The sequence below is a fragment of the Phaseolus vulgaris genome, chromosome 7, assembly GCF_051622355.1.
Source record: "Phaseolus vulgaris cultivar YP4 chromosome 7, ASM5162235v1, whole genome shotgun sequence".
NCBI lineage: Eukaryota > Viridiplantae > Streptophyta > Magnoliopsida > Fabales > Fabaceae > Phaseolus > Phaseolus vulgaris.
The window spans coordinates 45,725,591-45,739,937 of record NC_143504.1 but is presented as its reverse complement, the minus strand read 5'-3'; the positions used below and the strand labels follow the sequence as shown (position 1 = coordinate 45,739,937).

The 14,347-nt window shown below is 39.2% G+C and overlaps 1 protein-coding gene across 1 annotated transcript; it reads right to left on the bottom strand.

The window, feature by feature from the left end:
• Positions 1 to 13,227: 13,227 nt before the first annotated feature.
• Positions 13,228 to 13,629, bottom strand: LOC137829318 (uncharacterized). The gene has a single exon (XM_068636124.2). It carries the CDS (start codon positions 13,627 to 13,629, stop codon positions 13,228 to 13,230), a length of 402 nt encoding a protein of 133 aa, XP_068492225.1.
• Positions 13,630 to 14,347: the final 718 nt, after the last annotated feature.

Here is a 14,347-nt window from a genome sequence, read left to right as displayed (position 1 = left end):
TGACAATCCTCTTATAAAGATAATCTAATTATGAAAATTGAACCATATTAATGAGTAATATATTGAAAGCTAAGAATAAACTTGGTTTTATTTTGGGCAACATCATAAGATCCATTGATGATGCTTATGATGAAACATATGTTTGGTCCTTATGCAACTCCATGATTAGTAGTTGTAGTTGGACTCAATATCTTCGTTTGCAGTCATTCATCAAGTGTTTTAAGAATGCAAAAGGTCTCTTGGATGATCTTAGGAAGGGTTGTTCACCACAAGAAAATATCAAATTAATTTTCAAATATTAATATCACTCAAAATGCAACCTACTAAAGTTAACTTAATTGACTCTATCGCGAAACAAAAGATTAATTTTCTTTAAAAAAACTTTAAAAAAGCGTAAAATAACTTTCAAATTATTTAGTTGTTGATAGAGTTGGGGAGTTTATACCTATTTCGTTGGTCGGATGCATGTACAAAATTATCTCAAAGACATTGTCATTATGTATGAAAAAGGTGATTAGTAAGGTGATCGACGTCAGATAGTCTACTTTTCTCGAGGGGAGAGGTTTGTTGGATAGTGTGTTTGTTGCTAACGAAGTTTTGGATGAGATGAAAAGAAGGAAGAAAATGTGTGTTTTCTTCAAAGTGGATTTTGAGAAGGCATATGATTCTATAAGATGGGAGTTCATTTATTATATGTTAGAAGAGGTTGGCTTATGCGGTAAATGGATTCGTTGGATAAAAGGATGTTTAGAGTCAGCTTTTGTGTCTGTTCTTATGAACGATATCCCAACTAAGGAGTTCTTACCAAAGAAAAGACTTCGACAGGGTGACCTACTAGCTCTGTTTTTGTTTCTTATAGCGGCATAAGGTTTGGCGGGAGTGTCTAGGATGGCGGTCGAGAAGAATCTGATTGATAGTTTGGAGATTGGAAGGGAGAAAGTGAAGGTAAACATGTTGCAGTATGCTGATGATACTTTATATTTTTGTGAAGCAAATGTCAAAAGTGTCTTCAATATAAAGGCGACCCTGAATTGCTTTGAAGTCTCTTCCGGACTCAAGGTGAACTTTATGAAGAGCAAGATAGGTGGTTTGGGGGTCGAGCAGATAATGATGCAGCGCTTCGCAACGATTCTTAATTGTGAAGTGATGGTAACCCCTTTTCTATACTTGGGTTTGTCGGTAGGAGGGTGCCATCAGAGAAGGGCGTTTTGGGATGGAGTGATTGTTAGAATGAAGAAAAAATTAAGCAGGTGGAAAGGCAGATTCTTGTCTTTGACAGGTAGAATTTGTTTGATAGAGTCAGTATTGTCTACCATTCCATTGTTCTACCTATCTTTATTTAAAATGCCAGTGGTGGTGGCTGATGAGCATATATTTATTCACATACAATAGCCTTAATCATAGATTATTGGACTATAATAATAAATAAATCCATTGTTTTAATTAATATTCTTATAATTGGGTTTATTTGGGTCTTAACTATTATTATTGTTAATTTTGTGTTTTTAGAGTAAATTATCCAGAGGAAGCATCTATCTTTGCGAATGGGCCAAATATGCAAAAGTCCAAGTTGCTTATTGAACCAAAACAAAAAAAATATTTTGAGGAGAAGAAAGAGAAAATAAAAGCTACAAGATTCTAGAAACAGAATTGGAAGCAAATCTTCTGCAAAATAAAAAGAATTATGGAAAGTGGAAACTGTTTACAAAATCTAAACTGCAATATTTTCCCAAGATCCTTGGAGCAGAAAAGCCTATAAAAGGACACAAGCATGAAGGAGAAAAGGGAGAGCTTCATTGGGTTTTCTTAGTTTATTTTCTTCTTTGTAATTCTTTTGTTTTGCCTCTGCATGGAAGGCTAAACCTTTTTTGTTGATTCCTTTGTAATTTCCCATTGAGTTATGAGGTTTTGTTCAATAAAAGTTTCGATTTTTAATTCTCTATAGCAGTTGTTTTTATTGTCTAATCTCCTGGAAAACTGGTTTTTGTGAGAGGTTGTACTTGAACGCATGATTGAGTGTCTTCCTTATCTTAAACTTTGGTTTCTTAGTTAGTTCGCATTGTTCTAATTAATTTCTTGGGCGCATGATTCAAGGGAGAGGAGGTAAGCATTCCCATGGAGTATACGCATGGAACAAAGTGGGTATTGATTAAACCAGTAGACGCATGTTTTACTGGTGAGTTTCAGTTGAATTAGATTGTCGCATGTTCAATTTGGTTTAACTCAGTTGGAGGATTGAGAAAAGTTTAATCTTTAGAGAACCTGTGAAGAATTCAATGGTGGAAGAACTTGGGATCAACAACTTTTTATTTGTTATTTTAATCTAATTTATATTTTCTGCACAACTATCTCAAACCCCATTTTTTTTATCTTTATTGTTATTGCTAACTTTTATTGTTTGCAGATAGATTTTAAACCTTGATCAACTGATTTTACTATTGGATTCGTTGGGAGACGACTTGGGAATATTTGTCCACAATTATACTATCATCTCTCTAGTGTTAGACAAGTCTACGCTAGAATCGTATTAATTTGACAGCAAAACGACAACTATCAGTGGCAAACGAGCTCGTGAAAATCCAAAGGGATTTCCTATGGGGTTGCGGATCTGATGGAAGAAAGGTCGCTTGGGCCTCCTAGGAAAGGTGTGTGCAGCTCGCGAGGACGAGGGTCTTGGGATTATTGACTTAAGGACTTTCAATTTGGCATTACTTGGAAAATGGGTATGGCGGTTGGGGTTAGATAAGGGTGGTTTGTGGAAGGAGATTATTGTTTCCAAGTATGAAGGGTGGAGAAGTCTGAGAGAGGGAGGGAAAGATAGTAAAGACTCTCTTTGGTGGAAAGATTTAAATGAGGTCTGAAGCTTGGAGGTTTGGGAATGAAATTTCTAAGAAGCCTTAATCTAAAAGGTGGGAACTGGGAATGAAGTTTTGTTTTGGGAAGATAATTGGGTGGGGAGAGGGGCCTTGAAGATGGTTTTCCCGAGGTTGTATTCCCTGATTGTGACAATAGCTTCTGCGATGGCTGCATTTGGGGGATTGAACAACGAAAAGTGGGTCTGGAATTTTGTCTAGAGAAGGAATCTATTTGAATGGGAGAAGCAATTAGCAGAACGACTTTTTCAGGAAGTCCAAGGTGTGAATTTCGACTTGGATAACGAGGACATGTGGGTCTGGAAGGAAGGAGAGGAGTTTGGGTACACAGTTAACTCAGCATACCTCCGTCTAAGGGAGGATGGAGTAGGGGAGAATGGGACGGTGTTTAAAAAGTTTTGGAAGAGTAAAGTTGTACCTACTGCTTTGGTTACGACTTGGAGGGTGTTGGAAAACAAGTTAGCCACTAAGGCTAGCCTGGAAAGGTGCGAGATCATTGCTACAAGCTCCACGTGTAGTCTTTGTGGGGTCGAGGAGGAGACTAGCACCCATTTGTTCTTTGAGTGCAGATTTGCTTGGTTATTGTGGAACCATTGTTGTGCATGGTTGGGTGTGTTGAGCGTGTTTTACAACGTTCCATTGTTAAATTTTTCCCAGTTTAGGATGAGCAATGCGCCTGATTCGGTGAATGAGGTTTGGGTGTTGTTTGGATCGCAATAGTTAACGAGGTTTGGAAGCATAGAAACATGGTTATTTTTAACGGGGGAGTAGTGGATGTTTTGGAAGCTTTTGCTTTGGTTCAATTAAAGGCTTGGTCATGGGTTACCTCCAAGTCACAGTTTGCGAATTTTTCCTTTTCTGATTGGTGCATAGATCCGTTGGTTTGTATGAGGATGATCTCATGACGTATTCATTCAAGCTGTTTGATTGTTTCCCCTAGATGTCTTCCTCTGGTTAGCTAGGAGAGTTCTGTTTTGGCAGACTTTGGAGTAAGTCTTGTGATGAAGATTATGGATGAGTTCTTGTATAAGGGTTGAATCACCCCTAAAGTGATTCATATTCATTTATTGTTTATTACCGATAAAAAAATTAATTTTAACTTTTTTATATAAACAAATATTTGTTTTAGTGTCGACATAGAGTTAACTTAATGTTGAATGTTAATAGAGTCAACTTAGTCGACTCTAAATCGATGCTAACTACTTTTAAATTTTTTCAATAGATAAATATTGGTATTAGTGTTGGATTAACATTGACACTAATAGAGTTAACTTAATATTGGAGGCTAATAGAGTTGACTTATCCATTCTGGGACCTTCTATCTTTATCTTTTTAGCTCAAATCATTTATCTTTAATCCAAATCTCCAATCTTCCTTAGAAATCTGCAATTAACACCAAATTTGGGAATAAAATACTCTTATTCAAATAAAGATCATAAAAAATGTAAAAAGGTATAAATTCATAAATTAGGGATTATTTTATATGTAAATTAGCAATAAATCCTCATAAGTGCCTATATTTTAATATGAAATATTACTGAAATTAGACACTTATTAATTAGTGTTGGATTGACATTGACACTAATAGAGTTAACTTAATATTGGAGGCTAATAGAGTTGACTTATCCAACTCTAAGCCGACGCTAATTATTTTTAACTTCTTTTTATAAATAAATATTAGTATTAATGTTGACTTAGCTGTAATTGAGTCCGCTTAATGTTGGATTCTTATAAATTCAACCTAACCAACTCTAAGACAATACTAACTAATTTTAATCTTTTTAATAAGTAGAAATATTTATGTTAGTATTAGGCCACCATCAATAAATATTACAAACAAATGAAGTTAATATTGACCAAGTTGATGCTGATTTTATTTAAGATAGCATAAGTTAAACCAACAATTTTTTTTTATCTTATTATTTATTTAAGTTAGAGCCGAATAAGTTGACCCTAATATAATGTCTTTAATAGTCAACGTTATTTTATATTTCATTAATTTGTGTGCCTTCTTTACAACGAATAAGAATCGTATATTATTTCCAATCCAAAAACTCATATTTAAATATGACAAATCTCCTCAATTACAATTTTTCTCTCTCACTTTCTAAATAAATCTTCTCACAATCATCTCCTTCATCCACTACAAGTTTTTTTTTCTATTTTATTTTCTTAAAGATGAAGACGTTTTACGATAAACTCTTTTTTTTTAAGTTAATGTTATTAGTGTCGATCAAATCAAAACAAAATAAATTAATATTAAGAATATATTTTATTTAACATCAAATTAATCGACACTAAATTAAATAAATTTTAAATTTCACGTCGATTTGATTCATATTAAAATACTTCAATTAAATCAATTTAAATATGAATGATGAATTAGTGTTAAGTTGGCCTTAATGGAATCTTCAAATGGACACTTAGTTATCATCTATTGGTGACGACTGTAGTTTGAATTTCTTACAAGTGTCGATCATGTTATTTATCATGAGAGTCTTATCACCTAAATCATAAACAACAATCCACTTCCTAACATTAAAAAACTCTTATCTATGGTTAGTCAAAAGGAACTCATAAAACTATGATTCGTTCTATTGTGAATCATAAGGCTATTGGTTCTTTTATGACTCATAATGATAATTTTGATTATAGCATCACTAATGCATCTAATGATCCCACTAAGCCACTTACAAGCACTCGCCATGGAAGTCATAAGCATGATGCCTCTTGTTGTTACAAACTTTATGGATATTATAATATTTTTTTTGTTTATATTAAAACGGGATTTTATAATTACAATTAGTATTTATAATAAATATTATAATTGGACTCAGAGTTACAATGGTATAATATAATTAAATATAATATTAATACTATAACTAATATTATAATTACTATTAAATATTATAACTAATATTTACAATTATAATTAATATAACTTAATATTTAAAATTATATAAAAAAATTATTTTAAATAAAAAATTAAGTTAAAATTGGATTTAATCCGTGAATCTTCGCGTTGGTGTGAATAATAACTCATGACCGACATAAATATTATAATATAATACATGTTATAATTTGGTTTGTCACGCCAACAAAAATTAACGTTGTTTATTTACTATTAATAATTCATTCCAATAATTTCATATTACATCATTATACATGTTTGGATTAGAGGAAAATCAATTTTGTATTATAATACAATATGAAAATATATTTAACTAAAAAAAACTATATCTATCAAAAAAGACACACTAAAGAGAAAGAATTAAATTAATAATATACCATTAACATAAAAGTCTTCTTAATTTTCTTATCATTGATACTAAAACAAACAATTTTAAAGAAAAAGAAAAGCAATTGTTTCTCCTAGTTTCACTAAAAAAAGGTCACATACAATCACAAATGCAAGATTTCACATAAAAAAAACAATCTCAAAAATACTACAAGTATATGATAATTTAGGTTCCAAATTAGGAGAAACTAAAAACACTAAACCATAAAATACATCAAAAGCAAAAAATATGAAATCAGAAATAAACACACCAAAACATGTTTTTTTAGACATTTTTATCCCGCAACTTTCTTTTATAATTGATTTTATTTCTCGCATTGTAGTCAAGTTTTACTCCTAAAAATGCTCCTATTTTCTAATTATTTTTCTCTCTCTTGCTTTTATTTTATTGTTTTATTTATAATAAATGTAGAAAAGTAGAAAATGCTTATCTTTTTTTCGCTTAGATAAAAATAATATTAAAATATCTGTTTTATCTCCGAGTATTCAATGAAATGTTATAATTTCATTATTGATTTTTTAAAACTCCCATTTTATATTAAAATTTATTATATGAATGAAAAATAATATACAATTTTTTTAACAATTTGTGAAATATTCATTCTCTTTTTTTATCAATTTTTTCTTGAAAGAAATCAAACAAATACGCCATAAAATTGCAAAAAAAAATAACAATTACAAATACAAATACGAAAAATATGATTTTTAGGATAGATTATTTAAATTTTTTTAAAATATTATATATATATATATTAATTTATAATTAAATATGATGATGTTATGAGAGTATGATATACTTTTATATATTTATTATATATTAATCCGTAACTGAATAGTCAACATTAACTTATTTATAACTATTTGATGATCTAAATGCTAGAGTTAATAATCATTATGTAAGATTAAAAACATTATTATACTCTTGATTGGTGATATTGACATATTATTAGAACCATCAAAACATATTTAAATATGTGAGCCAATTTATTCTATTATAGATTAGAATTTTCTAAGATTGAATTTTTATTTTTTTTATAATGGGTTAAAATTAAATTTAATCGACATATAACCTGAGCCACCAAATTCGTGGTGGCTAATTAAACCAACAAACCATAAAAGAGAAAAAAAAACGACTTAATTATAAATATAATATTAAATTAAATTTTTTTATTAATTGTGTATTATATGAAAAGTTGGAAATTATAAAACTAATGAAAACAATATATTAAAATCTAAAAATTTGAAATCTAATTAAAAAAACCTGATTTGACAATTTTAACTCTCTATTTTATTATCTATTATATGAAAATTTTAATTTGTTAGTGTTAGAAAGATGCACCTAAATACTATTGAATATCTTCGTCTTCTCTCTTCTTTTGGGTAGGTTGTCAGAGCTTCATTGTGATCCTTCTGGTCTTAATGCTACTCCTTCGGGTCTCGGTCTCTCCGTTTCAGGTGAATGCCAAATGGGAGGTACCTGCAGAAGACACTCTGACGCTCAAGTCAGAAAAAGGAGTATTCGGTACTCGGGGGTTACAGTGATAATTACGTACCTTGTTCTTGGAATGTACGCTATTTATGTTATTTTAATGGACTTACCTTATTGCACCGGATCAATGGAGTGGATCACACTTAGGAGCATATTACCTAGTTTTTAGTGACAATTTAGTTTTACTGACATTGGTTTGAGCGTTAATGGATTAAATGTGTCGGTCGACCTGCACGACCGTGCAGGGCTCGGTCAGCTCGGTCAAGGAGACCGAGCCTTGGTAATGTCCGATCGGTCCATACCAGTACACTTGCCCCCCAGGCTCGAGGATGGATGTATCCGATGAGTCTTTGAAGTGTTGATCGTCGGTCAGTCCTCATTTGGCGAGTGACTGTTGGACTTCCTGAGGGGTGACATGACCTCAGGCGGCGTTGATAGGGTATGCCGGTTAGAGCTCCACCCAGACCGAACCGAGTGTGAGGTATGTACAGGGTATGCCGGTTAAGGCTACGTCCAGACCAAACCAAGTTGAGCGGCATCGACAGGGTGTGTCGGTTAGGGCTTCATCCAAACCAAACCGAGTGTGAGGTATTGGGAGGGTATGTCAGTTAAGGGTACGTCCAGACCAAACCAAGTTGAGTGGTATCGGCAGGGTATGTCGGTTAGGGCTTTATCCAGACTGAACTGAGTCTTCAAGGAGTGAGCAATAGTAATTTGAGAAATGCCTCGTTAAAACCTTCCCGGTTGGGTGAGGAAAGAGTGCGTAATTTTATTTCTTTCAGCTATAATAAAATTTAAGGTGTGTGACATTCCACGTCCTTGGTACAATTTTTTCCGAAAGTCATTCTAAATGATAAGCTCTCCTCTTTGCGACTTCTCGGACTTGGAAAGGTCCCTCCTAGTTGGATGAGAACTTCCCTTCGTTTCTTCTTGCGTCGCTTCACATCCTCTACACGAGGTCTCCCTTCTGGAAACTTCTTGGTCGGACTTTGGTGTTGTAGCGTCTTGACGCTCGAAGTTTGCATGCGATCTCTCGGATCTTGCTCTTGTCACGAAGCTCGCTTACCAAATCGAGGTTGACCGCTAGGCTCTCCTCATTTAGGGTGAGGTTGAACATTTGCCTTCGGATGGTGGGTTCGCCCACCCCGACCGGGATCATTGCCTCGGTGCCATATGTTAGGTTGTATGGTGTTTCTTGTGTGGTTGTCTGGGGGATGCATCTGTATGCCCATAGGACTTCTATCACTTCTTTTATCCATCGACCATTCGCCTTGCCGAGGCGTTTCTTCAGCTTGTTCAGAATGACTTTGTTTGCTGCCTCGACTTGTCCGTTGGTTTGTGGATGCTCAATCGAAGCTGTGATTGATTTGTGCCAAGGTCGGCGTAGAAGGACTGCAATCCTTGGTAAATGAATTGTCGACCATTATCAGTTATCATCGCGTTCGGTATGCCGATCCGACACACGATGCTTCGCCACACAAAGTTTTAAACATTCTTGGCCGAGATGGATGCGAATGGTTCGGCCTCGATCCATTTCGTAAAGTAGTCGACTCTAAGAAGGAGGAACTTGGTTTACCCCTTTCCTGGTGCGAAGGGGTCGATGATGTCCATTCCCCAGATAGCGAACGACCATGGGGAGATGAGGCTGTGTAACATTTATGGTTTAACATGATGGAGGGGGTCGAACTCTTCGCATTTGGCGCATTTCTTCACGTACTCAGCACAGTCTCCTTGGACGGTCGACCAATAGTAGCCCGCTCTGAGGACCTTAGCAGCCAAGGTTCGTGCCCCCGAATGGTTACCGCACACTCCCTCGTGTATCTCGGTAAGGACATACTCGACACACGATGCTTCGCCACACAAAGTTTTAAACATTCTTGGCCGAGATGGATGCGAATGGTTCGGCCTCGATCCATTTCGTAAAGTAGTCGACTCTAAGAAGGAGGAACTTGGTTTACCCCTTTCCTGGTGCGAAGGGGTCGATGATGTCCATTCCCCAGATAGCGAACGACCATGGGGAGATGAGGCTGTGTAACATTTATGGTTTAACATGATGGAGGGGGTCGAACTCTTCGCATTTGGCGCATTTCTTCACGTACTCAGCACAGTCTCCTTGGACGGTCGACCAATAGTAGCCCGCTCTGAGGACCTTAGCAGCCAAGGTTCGTGCCCCCGAATGCTTACCGCACACTCCCTCGTGTATCTCGGTAAGGACATACTCGACTTGGTCGTTGGTAATGCACTTCAGCAGAGGGGGCTGAGTAGCCTCTTCAGTATAGATTTTCATTTATCATGGTGTACAGAGCACACTGTTGTTTCATTGTATTTTCTTCTTCTGGCTTGCATATGTCGTGCTCGAGGTACTGGTGATTGGGGTCATCTAGCTATCGGTTTTGGTTTCGGTTGTTGCTAGGCATTCTGCTTCTGGCACGCTGGGGTGTCTTAGTCATATTTGTATGACTGATCATTGGTGGCTCTTCTTCTTCGTAACCGATAGCCGAAATAAGGCGTCGACCATTTTATTTTCTTGCCTCGGTATGTGTTCCACAAGTGCCTTGTGGAAACGGGCGATGTTGTTTCGGGCAGCGTGATAGTATCGTTGTAGGAGAGGTTCTTTCACCTTGAACTCTCCCTTGATCTGACCAACCATAACCCGAGAGTCGCTTTTGTACATAACCTCATGTGCTTCCATGTCGTAGGCTAAGTTTAACCCAGTGAGCAAGGCCTCGTACTCGACCTGGTTGTTGGTTACCTTGAATCCGAACTGGAGCACTTGCTCCAGGAGGAGGTCGCCCGGTCCTTCTAGGACGATTCTTGCTCCACATGTTGTCTTGTTGGAGGAGCCATCCACATAGAGTGTCCATCCGGTCGACAAGTGTGGCAGCGAAGTGAGCTCTGCCGAGAAGTCGACCAGGCACTGGATTTGATGGCCCCTCTCGGTTGATACCAGATGTCGAATTTGGAAAGCTCGACCGACCATCCTATCATTCGTCCTGCAATATCGGTTTAGATAAAATTTTAAAGATGGGGTAGTCGGTCCTTACCGTGATGGAATGGTTTTGGAAGTAATGGCGCATTCGTCTTGCTGTCAGGACTAGGGCGAGAGCCACCTTTTCAATCATCTGGTACTTCGTTTCGGCCGCATGGAGCGTCCAACTAACGAAGTATATCGGTCGTTCTTCGCCTTCGACTTCCTATACCAACACGACACTGATCGCCTCCTCCAAGACCGTCAAATATACCAGGATGGGTTCATTGGCCCTTGCCTTTTGGCTGACCGACGAAGATGTTAGAAAATCCTTCAGTTGGTTAAAGATTTCCTCGCATATGTCATCCAAGATGAATTTGGCTGCCTTCCGAAGTAGTTGCACCATCGGCTTTGTTCGTTCAGCCAGCTAGGAGACGAACTTGGAGAGAATTGTCAGGCACCTTAGGAGTTGTTGTACCTCCTTGATGTTCTTCGGACTTCTCATATCGACGATGGCTCGACATTTGTCGAGATTAGCCTCTATCCCTCTATGGGTCAACATAAAACCTAACAACTTCCCTCCCTCAACTTCGAATGTTCACTTCTCGGGGTTGAGCTTCATATTAATCCCCCTTAAGGCTTTGAATACCTCCTCGAGGTCCTCCACATATTGGTCAAAGGAGTCGGACTTCACGACGATATCGTCCACGTACACCTCTACACACCGACCGATCAACCCTCGGAAGATCTTGTCCATCAGGCGTTGGTAGGTTGCTCTGCGTTCTTGAGGCTGAAAGGCATGACCTCATAATAGTAGTTGGCATCGACCATCATAAAGGTTGTCTTCTCTTTATTCTTGGGGTGCATACTTATCTAGTTATACCTAGAGTAAGCGTTTAGGAAGGTAAGGATCTTATGGTCGGTCGCCCCATCCACTAGCCTGTTGATGTTAGATAGGGGGTAGGAGTCTTTCGGGCAGACGCTGTTGAGGTTTCTGTAGTCGACGCACATCCTCTAGTTATCGTTCGGCTTGGTAACCAAGAAGACATTGGCCAACCAAGTCGTGTACCGGGCTTCGTGTATAAATCCGGCCGATAAAAGCTTCTCGGCTTCTGCTTTTGCTACTAGGCGCTTCTCATCACTGTAATCTTTGTTCTTTTGGGCGATCGGTCGTACTTCTTTGAACACTGATAGCCTATGTGTAATTATATGTGGGCTTACGCCTAGCATATCAGATGGTGTCCACACAAACAAGTCTACATTCTTCTTAAGCGTGACATGCAATATCTCGGCCTCGGCTGCCTCCATGGCCATTCCAATAGCGATATTTCGCTCCTCATCCAGAAGGGGCACTCTTCGCAGCTCTTCCCTAGCTTCCAGCCTATCCTCGGTCGCTCGAGGGTCAAGATCCACCAATGCGACAGTTGGTCCAACCGACATCGGTTGAGCCTCTCGGGGCGAGCGGTCCATTCGAGAGGACTTTTTTTTGGGAGAGCAATGGTTCCTCAGAGGCTCCACTCTGAGGCTTTCAGCATAACATTCCCTTGCCTTCTTCTGGTCAACGTGGACCGTGAGAATATCCCTCGTAGGTGAGGGAAACTTTATTGCCAAGTGAGGTGTTGATACGGTCGTCATCAACCGGTTGATGAACAGTCGTCCGAGGAAGATGTTATAAAAGGTATTGGTGCGATTACCAAATACTGGATCTTTATAGTCTTGCAGCTTTACTCCTTATCGAAGGTGGTGTAGAGCTCAATGTAGCCCTTAGTACCCACCCTCTCTCCTAAGAAGCCGACTATATGGTCATCGTAAGGCACCATCTCGGCCTTGGGTATTCTCATGGCCTTGAACATCTTCCAGTAGAGGATATCTACTGAGTTACCTTGATCCATGAGCGTCTTTTTGATAGTGAATCGGTCTATATCAATTGATATCACCATTGGGTCGTCCTACTGGTAGTCCACCCTCTTGAAATCATTATCTGTAAAGGTGATGGGTGTCATCCTTAGTCGGAATGACACCACATTCACATGTGCTTCCTCCGCTGGCTATGGTATTAATGAACTTTTGGTTGCCCCTTCTATTGGCGTCGCGAGGAGGATCATCTCTTCGTGGAGGATCATCTCTTCGGGACCGGCAATCTTCCCTGCGATCTCGGTCGTCTTTGGTTCGCGGAGGTGATCGTCTTCTCTTAGAGGGCTCATCTCTGTAAGGGGAGTTCCTTGTATCTCGGCCGCCTCTGACGAACCGATGTAGATGTCTAACTTGAATGAGTTCCTCAATCTTGTCCTTCAAAGTTTGGCATTCCTCAGTGGAATGCCTGTTGTTCTGATGATACCGACGTTGTTTCCTTCGACCAACGTTGTTCGAACTGGCCACCTTCCTGGGTGGAGGAATTAGCTCGGCACTGAGTGCCTCATCCAGGATTCTTCCCTTCTCTATAGTCAGGGGGTATATCTCAAGAACCGGCTTCGCCGCTCTCCTCGGTTATCTCTACGTCTGTCACCACATTTGTCAGATCGGCCTTGGCGATCTTTTTATCTTTGCTCTTCTCTCCGCTGGCCTCGGCACGGGCCTGATTGCGGAACTCCCTAAGTTCCTACAGCTGCATGAACTTAACAACTCTCTTCCTGAGTTCGTCCAGGTTGGTGGCTAGCTGCATACACAAATTATCAGCAAATGGTCCAGGTCGCAGGGCTGTCAACATATGGTGCATAGCCATATCCGGGCTAAGGTTTTGGATGCTCATGTCCACCTTGCTGAATCTGTCGACGAAGGTTTTGAGCGACTCTTCCTTCTCCTGGAGGATGCCTATCAGGGCGATAGAGGTTAGGTGATGCGGCCTACTGGTAGCAAACTGAGTCTCAAACTTCACCACAAGTGTGGCGAAGCTGTCAATGGAATTGGGTGGGAGCTTGGTAAACCAGTTAAGGGTTGCTCCCTTCAGAGATGTAGGGAACACTCGGCATAGGACTGTGTCATCTGAGGTGTAGAGACTCATGTGGGTAGTGTAGACATTCATATGCTCACCCGAGTTAGTAGATTCGTCGTACCGATCTCTATTGAAACCTTTCCACTTGTCCGGTAGTGGAACTTCAATGATAACATTGGTAAAGGGGTGTCGGCGAGCCGAGTCCACTGTGACAGTCGTCCTGGCCGACTTGTTGAGTCAAGATTCACTATCCATCTCATGGGTGGGGACCTTGTCCCTCGTCTCCTCCACCAATCTCAGGTTGGGAGGGGAGATGTAGGACCTGCCGACAACATTAGTCGGTCCAGCAGATGGTCCTCCCTCCATCAGTTTCTTCTTCATCTCTTCATTCTTCCTTCGGAGAGCCTACATCTCTTATTCGTTCTTCTTGGGTGGCTTCTTCGGTCTTCCTCCTCATCTCGGTCATTTCTCTCTATAGAGACAGCAGCAACATTGCCTGATCGGCTTCAGTCATCCTTTCCATGCTTCTGGTTGAGACCATCTACTTTCTCTTTTCACTTAGTTTCTCTCGGTCCCATGTTGGGCGCCAATTGTTCCTGCTAGGGAGATGGGACCTAGAGAACTATTGAATGTCTTCATCTTCTTCTTTCCTTCGGGCAGGTTGCCAGAGCTTCGTTGTGATCTTTCTGGTCTCGATGCTACTCTTTGGGTCTCGATCTCTCCGTTTCAGGTGAATGCCAAACGAGGGGGGTACTTGCAGAAGACACTCCGACACTCAGGTCAAAAA